General features: G+C 46.9%; 2 protein-coding genes across 2 annotated transcripts; one reads left to right on the top strand and one right to left on the bottom strand.

Moving 5' to 3' along the window:
- Nucleotides 1–389: 389 nt before the first annotated feature.
- On the bottom strand, nucleotides 390–5,026 carry LOC124854988 (zinc-binding protein A33-like). Its single transcript, XM_047344020.1, has 2 exons — nucleotides 4,715–5,026; nucleotides 390–4,330 (listed from the first exon to the last, which is right to left on the bottom strand). The coding sequence occupies exons 1-2, from the start codon at nucleotides 4,970–4,972 to the stop codon at nucleotides 3,155–3,157; spliced, it is 1,434 nt and encodes a 477-aa protein (XP_047199976.1). The 5' UTR covers nucleotides 4,973–5,026; the 3' UTR covers nucleotides 390–3,154.
- Nucleotides 5,027–8,279: 3,253 nt separating this feature from the next.
- On the top strand, nucleotides 8,280–12,062 carry LOC118117398 (retrovirus-related Pol polyprotein from transposon 412). The gene is given in 3 exon segments (XM_035169595.2): nucleotides 8,280–10,356; nucleotides 10,359–10,558; nucleotides 10,560–12,062. Coding segments are annotated over 3 exon segments (3,780 nt in total).
- The last annotated feature ends 86 nt before the right edge of the window (nucleotides 12,063–12,148 follow it).

Below are 12,148 nucleotides of genomic sequence, written 5' to 3'. Positions count from 1 at the left end.
GTTACACAGACACAACAAAGGTAGGTAAGTGCAATGGAAAATCTTTAATCTACATAACAGGCTTTCTGATGCTCTGCTCAACAGGTATAGAGGCAGGCAAAACAGAGAAGTCCTAAAGCTCAAAGCTAAGCCAGAAACACTGGGAAGCTTTCTAGTAGACAAAGAGGATGGGGAGCACAGAAAATAAATACAAATGGGAGGCAGGGATCCATGGACACAAGTGAACACACAATCACCTCATAGGGCAGGGCTATTAAATTTCAGTAGCAAGTGGGCCAAATAAGAAAATCACGGGGGGTGTGAGGGCCGCACAGAATATTGATCAATTAATGGCTAAAAATGAAAAACAGTAATGTATATTTCCACAGGTAAACAGTCACACACGCATCTCTTTTCTTTCACTTTATATAATCAGTTACAGACTGTCATTCCATTCCAAAACACAGGAAGGCTATCAAGCTTTGATACAGAAGTGCAAAAGTTACATAAAAAACATAAACAAAAAATGAGACAGTGTTTTTCTGACATGTCCATATCCACAAATGTAGAAAACAATTTGAAAATAGTATACTAGTATTCAGATATCAGATTAACAATAAATGAGCCTGTTCAGGAAACTATCAAAATCAATTCCAAGCAGAAATTAGGTAGTTACAGCAGGTCCATATCCCAAAATGCATAATGTAAACTGAACATCTTGAAACAGTATCCATCACAATAATAGTAAATAAGCCTTCAACAACATTTCCAAGCAGAAATAAGGTGCTTTGCAGGTTCATATCCATAAACACAAACAGCCAGATAAATCTGGTAAAACAGCATCCACCAGCTTAACAAAAAATGGGCCAACTCATGCTTTTATCATAAACAAGACAAAAATAAGGTGCGTATAGCAGGTTCATGTCCATGCGTTCTTGTTTTCATCATCTTCTTTCCTTCTTTGGCCTTTTCAGAGAGGCCTTTCAGAATGTGGCTGGTTTGAAGACATGTCCCCTCCGCTGGAATAGCTGTCCGACACTGTGGACACTGTTGGCCTTTGTTCACACTGTGAACATCTGTGATACAGTGCTGGCAGAAAGAATGTCTGCAGATGAGAGTCACTGGGTCAGTGAAGATGCTGTGGCAGACAGAGCAAGTCAAATGTTCGGAGTAAAGATCTGACGTCGCCATGGCTGATGTTTTTCTCCCTGATCTGACTGGTGTGGTTTTCAACTCTCGACTTCCCAGAAAAGACACACCCACATGTATCACTCACTTCAGTCGTCACTCCAACCCTACAGAGGAAGATGAGCACCCAGAATAACACTCTAGTACTTCCAACAGATTTACAGGTCGTCTCAACAAAGAGAGAAAAATACTGCTTTTATTCACACATCTTCTCTTTACTTGAACCATTAAGTTAATGAATGTAATGTCACACTCTAGTGGTAGGGTGTTGAAAGTGCAGGGTTTTTTCTTTCTTTTTGTAATGTTTGTTAAGCCACATCTCTCTTTACTGAGATCACTTTCTCCAGACTCCTCAAACAGCGCTCTCTGGTGACATGCAGCTCAGCCCGGCAGTTGAGCTCACACTGAAAATACACTAACGCAACTACAACACCTCATAAGACAACTTTTGCATCACAACACTAACATTGTCTCAGAGCAAGAGAAACTCAATCCACAGTCTCCTAAAAGTATTTTTATTACCAATAACGTTTATTTTCTATATGCTTGTTTTTCTTTATATGTGACTCTTCACATGATCTCATGAAGAAATCTTACCATATATCTTTTTTTTTACACGAAATTCAATGTAAGGTGAACGTGTATATTCTCTCTATGTATGATGTACTTACAGACATACAGTGGACATACAGCAGTGTTAATCTCATCCACATCATGTCCCTCTCATGTCCATATGTTGTGTCTAGTGCCCTTTCCCCTGCCATTCACAATACACCCATCTAAAGTAGTGGTAGATTGTATTTATTTCAGTATATGCGAGAGTATTTGCCACAAAATGTTTTATTTGCATATATATCAGTTGCACAAAATCAATTACAATCCTTTTGGATCATCACATGAGCACAAACCTTCCCTCTTCGTCACCATTTAGTTTTAGACTCAGAAAGTGTATTTACAACATTCTCCACAGGGAAGCACAAACGTCCCACTAAAGGAACAATACACAGCAACACACAAGTCGTCATTTTTTCATAAATCCTGTGTAGATTACACAATAGAGTATCATTTATTTTTACTTTGTGCTTTTTCTTTACTTTTCTTTATCATTATTATTATTGTAAGTTACAGAGTGTCTACTTTTGTATACAGCCACACTAATGGTATATTCTGCCCAAGACATGTTAAACAACAAATCATTTTAGATTATGCAGTTTAGTAAAGTGACATAAAACATCATGGGCAGCGCAAGGGTAAATAAATTGAAAAAGAAAGGAGCAAAACTGAGAAAGCAGAATCCCATGTAAGAAATAACAGTGCGAAGAATAATCAACTCCCCTATCTGATGTGCTTGTTGGTATTTAGAATCAGCATCTGAGTTGGGTTTCTGATGGCTCTCATCATCTCATGCTTCTCTTGAGTCATCTCAACAGTTTTGAGCATATCAGCTCCAGATTGTCGTGTCCACACCAGAGGCTCATCACCGACTCAAAAGAGGCCGATGGCTGTTGAGAAATCTACAAATTTCAGGAGTTTGAACAGACGGTGTGGCATGAGAAGACCAGTTGGGAGAGAAATGAGCCCTGAGAGGATGTCAGTGCTGACTTCCCAGGTGCTCAGCATCACCTGCAGCTTCCTTACTCTCCGAAAGTTTATGATCCAATGAAAGGAAGAGGCAGGCACAGTCAGCTGGGTAAATTCAGACCAGATTTCAAGTCCCTGGGGAGTGGAGGGATGCAGGATGTAGTGCTGTCCCATGTAAAAGACTAACCTGTTGGCAGGGGGTCCAGAAGAGGGCCTGCAGTGTTCTTCAGGTGGTTCAGCAACAGTCTTTCAAATTACTTCATTACTACAAATGTAGGGTTCTTTGGTAATCAGGAGGATAATGTTAGAAATCAATACAAACAGCGAAAGGATGAGAAAGCTAAGAACCAATCTAGGAAGTTTTGCCGCAGCTTGGGAATTTCCTGTTGCCCCATGATCCCAGACTTTAGAACCAGCACACTCTGAGGGGGTTATGATCTGCTCCCTGACTAAATTTGTATTCAAAATATGCTTTCGCGGGCACAGACGTACTCATAGTGTAAATATGAGTCATGTTTTCTGCATCATAGAAAGACAGCTTCTTTGATAGGCAGTCTAGGTAAATCCCAATCTTCTGTGGTCTTCCTGTCAATGTTAACTGTGTGTGATCTGATGTGACATAATTGTTTTGATTATAGCTCAAGTAATAGTTTTCTAATCCTACTTTCCAATAGTCCCGTTCTCCAACCTCTAATTCCCAGTAATGCTGCCCTGAGGTGAAGTCATTGGAGCTGAATGCAGAAGCAACCCGTACTGAGGTGTCCTCCCTGCAAGAGACATTTACTACAGGATAGTGAACGTTGCTGTAGTATGAGCTTGTATTCTGTACAGGCTTGTTACCGCAACGCGGCTCTTTGATGATTATGGGACTATACATCAAATTCCTCCCGTCATTAGACACTGTTATGTTCTGAATGCCACTTCTGAGTGAAAGAAGTTCCGCTCGGGGCTGAACGACCTGAAGCATCTCCTTCCACATGAAGAACTGCAGGTGACTTTCATACGGCCCCAAAGTGAGAGAGTCATTAACCACTTTTAACTCATTGGCTCTGGGTCTGAATAAATGTTCCAGAGTCCCCTCGCCTTTATTCTCAGTCCAGCTCTTTATGAACCTCTCTGAATCTGTGATTTCAAGAACACACGGTACGTTTTCCTCTAGAACTCTGCTCTCAGTCAAAGCAGTTTCCATGGTATTTAATGTGTCGCTCATTTCCTCCAGAGCATTTTCCTCTTTGAGTTTCAGGTCATTTTTGATCTCATCTTCTCTCTTCCATAGAAACTGGTGCATCTCCTTAAACTGTGTGCTGATCTGGGTCGTCAGCTGCTGAGCCTTGTCTTTGGTTTTTGCTATCTCCTCCCTCTGTGTGTTGGCCAGCCTCGCTGTAGCATTGACATCATCAGCAATGCCTTGCATATATGCCTCCAACTTCTCCCTCAAAGGTGCGGCTGCTTCTTTGACTGGTGTAAACTTGTGCCCTTGATGCTTCTCTCCGTCACGGCATATGATACAAACTAACTGCTGATCAGTGACGCAGAACAGCTTCAGCCTTTCTTCATGTTCATGGCACAACCATTCATCAACCTTTTAAATCAATAATCAAGTGAAATAAATATCATGTTACAATACAAAGACAGAGAGCAAAATCAATGACACAAATGTGGGGCTGCAATTAGCTAATTATTTTCATCATATTTTCACCAAATTATCTCAGCTTATCATTTGGTTAAATTAAAATAAATTGTGATTTTTTTTTGTGATATCTTCAAAATGCTTGTTTTAACCTATATGCCCAGTTTCATCAACAGCGATAAAGGACAAAGAAAATTAGCAAAACTTCATATTTGCTCAAAACCAGGAAATGGTATCTTTAAAAAATGACTGGAAAAGTGATTAAATTCTCAAAATAATCGACGAATGGTTGCATCCCATTGCAGTGATAACTGATTAAAAAGGTGACAGACTTACCTCTTTGACATGTTCATGCTCTCTCCTCAACTTGTCGACTTCTTTTTCAACAAGACTTTTCAAACTGTGATTGGTTGGAAGACATTTCCCCGTTTCTGGAACATCTGCTCGACACTGTGGACACTGGCGCTGTGAACTCAGAGAAAGATTAATACATTCTCTGCAGAAAGAGTGGCCACATAGAAGCACTACAGGATCCGTGAAGAATGTCACACAGATGGAACAATTCCAATCCTCTGTGTAAGAAGCAGACGCCATGGCTCCGTTTGCTCTCCCTTGCTCTGTCAAAACCAGTGTAAACCGGGCGAAGCAAGTTCATACTTTCACTTCTGTTTCCTCAGATCCGCCACACCCTGTGGTGATGTCACTTTGAGCTGAGGTTCACTGCAAGATTAGATGAGCTCTGTTATGTGACACAAGTAAAAGCTCACCACTAGATTTGTCAACAGCACACAAGGCTTGACAGTTGTTTATCTGACAACACAACAACAATACAAAAGTGTAGTGTCACACGCTATTGTGAAGTTAAGGTTTTCAGGAAATGCAGATGTGCAGATTTAGTACAACACGAACTTCCGCTGTGGGTTTTCAAAATAAAACCCATACAGTAAAACTATGGTTTCAGTCCCAAGTTTAACAGGAATTTAACAATAAACACAAGTGAGTCATTTACACTTGTAGCCAGGTGCGCGCTCCCTCCCTGCCGCTGCGGGGCGCTCTACCTGTTATAATGGCGCACCAGTCATTAGGCGACGTCAGGCGTCCCGTATTTAAGGAGGCGGTCGTGTTTGGCTCGGCCTCCTTCCGTTTCCGCTCCTCTCCGGTGGGTCGTGGATAGCGCGGAAGAGCTACTTCTGTAGCCGCGGCGGAGTTTGGTCGTGGTTGTGCAACAGCCAGCGCCTCCTCTAATTTCCCCCCTCATACGCAGCGTGACTGACTGCTGGCGTGGGATCGCTCCACCGGGGGACCTTCGGGGTGCAGTTGCGGGTCTGCTTTGTAAGTAACGTTGTCTGCCGTCTCTTGCTTCTCTTACCCCAGCAGACTGTTTATGTCATGCAACAGCTGGACTCATCTACGGCTGGGGAAGACTCCCACCCTCCGGGTTGCTGTGACGGTGCCTTGGCTTGCAGGGTGTTGCGTATGGCCCCATTATTCACCCAATTCAGTTATGTTGTCATATTAATTATTAAAATTGTTTATTTCGCCTTCCTAGAGGCCCTGCTCCTTCGTCGGCCGTCATTGGCCACCACGTCTCAGACAGACCTGCTGTTTTGGCTTTTACCGGAAATTGCACTATCCTAAACCACACTTTTAATGAACTGTTGCAGCTGATAAGAGCACGGCTCTACAGTTGAAGACTGCCTGGCTCAGGACCAAGGAAGTGTGTTCTTAAAGTATTGTCTCGTGCACTGTGGCTCTCCACGCTACACCTTCACGGCGCGTGGAGTGATCACCACAAAGGGACGCCTAGTTTTTAGCAACCTTTAAATCCCGTTTATATTGGTTGGTATTTTGTTGTTTTGTTTTGTTTCAATGCAGACATGTTTTAATTATTCTTTTATTGTTGGTCAGGTGCTGTGGGCCTAAGGCAGCGACCCAATTCCTGGTGGCGGGGTTTTCTTCACAACCCGTTTTGTTGGTTTGCTGTGTCACGGGTGGCGAGTTTATTAATCCTTCCCCTTTTTCTTTGGCTGTCATCGCCTTGGTAAGTCCCAGCCCTGTCCCTGTGTTGCTCATGTCAAGTGTTTTATTGCATGTTAATTTGTGTTCTGTTTGTTTAATTTTGTTTGTTGATTTATGCATTTATTTGAGTTACATTAAAGTTCTTGTTTTACTAGTTAAACACGTCTCTTGCCCCGTGATTTAAACGAACCTGTGCTGTTGCACTTACAATATTTGAGTTATTTCCTGGAGGTGGAATTCCCCAGGTGGCGTTGTGGCAACCTCTCACTATCCCCGCTTTCCCACCTCGCTACATTCTGGCGTTGTTGGCAGGGAATCACAGTTAAAGGGGCAGAGATTTTTTTTCTCCTGTTATTTTGTTGAACTATTTATTTGTGTGTGTGTGTGTGTGTGTTCTGATGTAATTCCACGTACCATTTTGTCAGTATGGAGGAGGAGATTCAGCAGCTCAGGGAGCTTGTGTTACAGCTTAAGGCAGATAACGAACAACTTCGGCAGGCGCGTGCTGCATCTCCGTTGGACCCCGGTGGGGCTGTTTTCTTTCCCTCTGCTGCAGCTAGTCAGGCGCTGACTGCAAGCGTAGCCGCCGCTGTCACAGAGCGACTGGTTGTGGTTCCTAGAGACCGTAAGTGTCCCATGTTTAATGGCAAGGCAGGCATAGGAATAGCTGAGTGGATAGAGGAGATACAGGCATGTGTGCGTGCTCGTCATTTTTTGCTGTGGACCAGTCCCTTTTTATGTTTGATCATTTGGAGGGAGAGGCAAAGGAGGAGATTAAGTTCCGCCCTAGTGCGGAGCGGCGAGACCCAGTCCAGGTTCTTGCCATCTTAAAGGAGCTATATGGTTGTGCTCAGTCATATGTGACCTTACAGCAGGCTTTCTTTTCTCGGCGCCAACTCGAAGGAGAGACGTTGCAAGAGTTTTCCTTAGCTCTCATGGCTTCAATGGCACGGGTTAAGCAGTGTGCACCTGATGGGATGCCTAATTCAGATGTCCTCCTCAGGGATCAGTTCACTAAGTATGTTCTTGACAGCTCCCTTCGCCGGGAACTCAAGCAACTAGTCAGACGCCAGCCTACTGTCACCTTGTTGGAGCTTCGTGGTGAGGCAATTAGGTGGGAGAGGTAAGGTCTTCCAGGGGGTGATAGGGGGCGTAGCTCCTCCTTGCCATCAGCTTATGGTCTCCAATATGGAGTGCAGGGTCGCTTTCAACCCGCCCCTGATGTTACTCCACCGGGGCCAGGTGTGAGTGAGTTGATGGACATTATGAAGTGTCAACAGGAGCAGCTCACCCAGACAGTAGCCTCTTTGCAGGCCCCTCGCTCCCAAGGTCAGACTTTTCGTGGTGGTCCTTTAATCTGAAGAAGGTGCCAGCAGCCTGGACATTTTGCTCGGGAGTGTGATGGTGAGCGGGCTTCGTTTCGACGCCTTGCTAATTCAGTAGCTGGGTCGAACCCACGCACCACCGTACCGTCCCATTCCTCCCGCCAATCGGAAAACTGAAGCCCACTGAGCTGCAGAGTCACAGCACAGTTGGGGAGTCTACAGGCTCACAGGAAGGTGTAACAGCTGACTTAATTGCTGCTTGTCCAAACATTAATGTCTTGATCGGAAGAGTCACTGCTTTATGCTTGGTGGACACTGGTTCCATGCTGTCCACAGTTACTGAAAGCTTCTTTCTGGAGCAGTTTGAACCTTGGGGCCACGATCGCCTCCGGTCTTGTCACTGGCTACAGCTGCGAGCAGCGAATGGTCTAGCAATTCCATATATAGGCTACTTGGAGCTTGATGTGGAACTATGTAGCAAGGTGATGCCCCGTTGTGGGATTCTTGTTGTCAAAAACCCCCCTGGTTTTGTGTCTTCTGTCCCTGGCATCTTGGGGATGAACGTGATACGCAAATGCTATCGAGAGCTCTTCGGCGCATTCGGGCCCTCTCTTTTTGATTCACCCTCGGTGTCGCAGGTGCCTGGTCCCGTTATTGCGGCCTTGCAGCAGTGCCATCAGTCTGCCGCCCAGGCTCCAGGGGGCCACACTGGCATTGTGAGAGTCCGAGGCAAGCGAGCGGTGCGCATACCTGGAGGGGTGATGAAACTGGTTGCTAGTACCTGTCCAGAACAGTTCACTAGACAAAGTGCTCTGTTTGAGCGCCCTGAGTCAGGTTTACCAGCTGGGTTGCTAGTTTCACCATGCCTTATACAGGTTGTCCGGGGTACAGTGTACGTCCCAGTGGTTAATGTTGGGACCACCGAGGTTCTCCTTTACCCACGGACTAGTCTGGGCGTCTTGAATGCCGCCCAGGTTGTCAGCCTGCCTGCAGGTGTAACTGAGGAGAGGTCAACCTTGGCAACTGTCTCCTCCCATACAGTTGCCCCCTCCGTGTCAGATAGGTTAGAGTCACTAGATCTGTCTGAATTGACTGAGCATGAGCAAGCCAGTGTAAACTCTCTAATACGCAAGTATCAATCCGTCTTTTCAACCCATGAAGGCGACTTGGGCTGCACCAACCTCCTGTCCCATGACATACCTCTGCTCGATGATGTCCCTGTCCGGCAGAGGTACCGGCGTATCCCTCCCTCAGAGTACGAAGCAGTGAAGGTTCACATTAATCAGCTGCTGGAGTCCCGGGTCATTAGGGAGAGCAGTAGTCCATATGCATCACCCATAGTATTGGTAAGGAAAAAGGATGGGAACCTGCGCTTGTGCCTGGATTATCGCCTCCTTAACAGTAAGACCAGAAAGGATGCATTTCCTCTGCCTCGCATCGAGGAGAGCTTGGATGCACTCTCTGGGGCTTGCTGGTTTTCCACCCTCGATCTGGCCAGTGGTTACAACCAGGTCCCTATGGCAGAACAGGACCGACCCAAAACTGCATTCTGTACACCATTTGGCCTTTTCGAGTTCAATCGCATGCCTTTTGGCTTGTGTAATGCCCCAAGCACTTTCCAGCGTCTGATGCAGAGGATGTTTGGTAACGAGCAGGGTCAGTCCTTGCTACTTTATCTGGATGATATTATTGTCTTCTCCTCCTCTGTTGAACAACATCTGCAGAGGCTGGAAATAGTGCTTGGTCGGCTCCAAAAGGAAGGCCTAAAAGCAAAGCTCGAAAAGTGTGCATTCTTTCGACGGGAGGTTGGTTACTTGGGGCATGTCATCACAAGCCAGGGAGTCTCCACAGACCCCAAGAAAATCGAGGCTGTGGCTAATTGGCAGCGCCCCCGTCACATATCGGAACTGCGCTCCTTTTTGGGTTTCGCCAGCTACTACCGTCGCTTTGTAGAGGGTTTTGCAAAGCTGGCTGGCCCGCTGCATAAACTAGTGGCCGAGCTGGCAGTTACCAAGTCCAAGAAGGGGCCAGGCCAAACTTTGGGTGCTGCATGGACACCTCAGTGTGAGGCGAGCTTTGAGGCCTTGAAATCAAAGTTGGTCTCGTCCCCAGTGCTAATATATGCCGACTTTTCGCGGCCTTTCATTTTAGAAATTGACGCCAGCTATAGTGGGCTTGGGGCTGTCCTCTGACAGCAGACTGACAATGGCGTGAAACCTGTGGCCTATGCAAGCAGAGGCCTTCGGCCCACCGAGCGCAACATGTCGAACTATAGTTCCATGAAGCTGGAATTCCTTGCACTCAAGTGGGCCATGACGGAGAAGTTCCGGGAGTATTTGTTGGGGCATAAGTGCCTTGTCTATACCGACAACAACCTGTTGAGCTATCTCCAATCAGCTAAATTGGGGGCCACAGAGCAACGATGGGCCGCTCAGTTGGCCGACTTTGACTTTGCCATCAAGTATCGTTCAGGTCGCAGCAACAGGAACGCTGATGCGCTCTCACGGCAGTATGTTTCTGGCTCCCATTTAGTTGCTCATGTCTTGCCTGGCACTTCAGTCCCCCTAGGCTTTCAGCAAGGGCCACACCCAGATCCGTTGATGTCTGCAACTCAGTCCCTTGTCTCAGCTCTTCCATCCATCCCATCTCTACATCTGATCTTCATTCCTTGCAGCAGGATGATCCCTTTCTAAAAGAGCTGTTTGTGTTTTGGCGACGGAAAGCGCCGCCTACCTTGGCTGAAAAGCAACAATTGTCCAAGCCAGTCATGGCGATTTTGCGCCAATGGGACCGCCTAGTGGAGAAAGATGGGGTTCTTCTCCGCTGAGTCTTCCGCTCCAACGGGGGGAGAGGAGTCTCTCCAGTTAATCTTGCCTGCAGTTCTCAAGCAGGAGACCTTGAACCAGCTTCACCAAGAGCACGGCCACCAGGGCATCGAGCGGACTACAGAATTGGTCCGACAGCGCTGCTATTGGCCAGGAATGTCTTCAGACATAAAGAATTGGGTCCAAGAGTGTGAGCGCTGCCAGGTCGCTAAGGACTCGGGCCACGTGCCACATAGTTTTATGGGCCACCTGCTTGCCTCTCGACCCAATGAGATCGTGGCCATCGATTTCACGCTGTTGGAACCTTCCAGGAACGGGTTTGAAAATGTCCTGGTAATGACAGATGTGTTTAGTAAGTTTACCGTAGCTGTCCCTACACGGGATCAACGAGCCTCCACTGTGGCTCAGGTCTTGGTTCATGAGTGGTTTTATAAGTTTGGTGTTCCGGGCCGCCTTCACTCGGACCAAGGAAGGAACTTCGAGAGTTCTTTGATTCACCAGCTCTGCTCGTTGTACGGTGTCACAAAATCCCGTACTACCCTATACCACCCTGCGGGTAATGGTCAATGCGAGCGGTTTAATAGAACTCTTCATAACCTCCTTCGTACCCTGCCAGTATCACAGAAACGGGATTGGGCCTCTTGTCTGTCCCAGGTGCTGTTTTGTTACAACACCACACCTCATCAGGGCACTGGTGAGTCGCCCTTCTTTCTAATGTTTGGACAGGAACCTCGGCTTCCTGTGGACTTCCTCCTGGGTCGAGTTCAGGATCCAGTACCTGGCGAGGTGCAGGACTGGGTGGTGGAACATCAAGCTCGACTCAGAGTTGCTTTTGAGGGTGCTCGTGAACGGTTGTTGGCTGCTGCTAACAAAAGGAAAGAGCGGCATGATCAGCAGGTCCGAGATCTACCTTTCACAGTAGGCAAATTAGTGTACCTGAGGGACCACGGTGTTAGAGGTCGTCATAAAATCCAAGACCTTTGGAATTCCGTGGTCTACCAAGTTGTGAAGCCCCCCTGCAGTGATGGAGCAGTTTACACGGTTGCCCCTGTGAACGTTCATCGGGACATGTTAAAGGCTGTGGTCCAGCAGGAGGTTACCAATCCCCCACCTAAGATGCCCTCTACGCCGTCTTTGGTGGCACGGGATGATGATTCCTCTAGTGCCGGAGACTTATGGGTCTTGGTTCCTGAAACCTTTTTCCCACAGTCTGCAGTGGTTCCAAGTACCATGCGTCTTGACAGCCCTCCTGTCATGATCCCATTGCAGACCAGGCCCATTCTGGCAACACCTCCTGCTTTTAGAGGTTCCTCACCGCCAGCTCCTTCATGGTCCCCAACTGAACAACCAAGTCCCAGGCAGCTGGCTCTGCGTAGATCTGCTCGTTCCACGGCAGGCCACCATCCGAATGTCCATCGTCTTCCTCGGCCCGCAGATCACCAGGACCATGTTGCCAATAGACCTCCAGGCCCGGTGTCTAACTCCCAGTTGGCCATTTTTAGACCTTGGTGTTAGTCAGACCTTTCTGTCCATCGTCGGGCCGACGATGCAAAAGGGGGGGATAGATGTAGCCAGATGCGCGCTCCCTCCCTGCCGCTGCG

The sequence above is a fragment of the Hippoglossus stenolepis genome, chromosome 16 (genome assembly GCF_022539355.2).
Source record: "Hippoglossus stenolepis isolate QCI-W04-F060 chromosome 16, HSTE1.2, whole genome shotgun sequence".
Classification (NCBI taxonomy): Eukaryota; Metazoa; Chordata; class Actinopteri; order Pleuronectiformes; family Pleuronectidae; genus Hippoglossus; species Hippoglossus stenolepis.
This window is presented reverse-complemented; position numbering and strand designations above follow the sequence as displayed.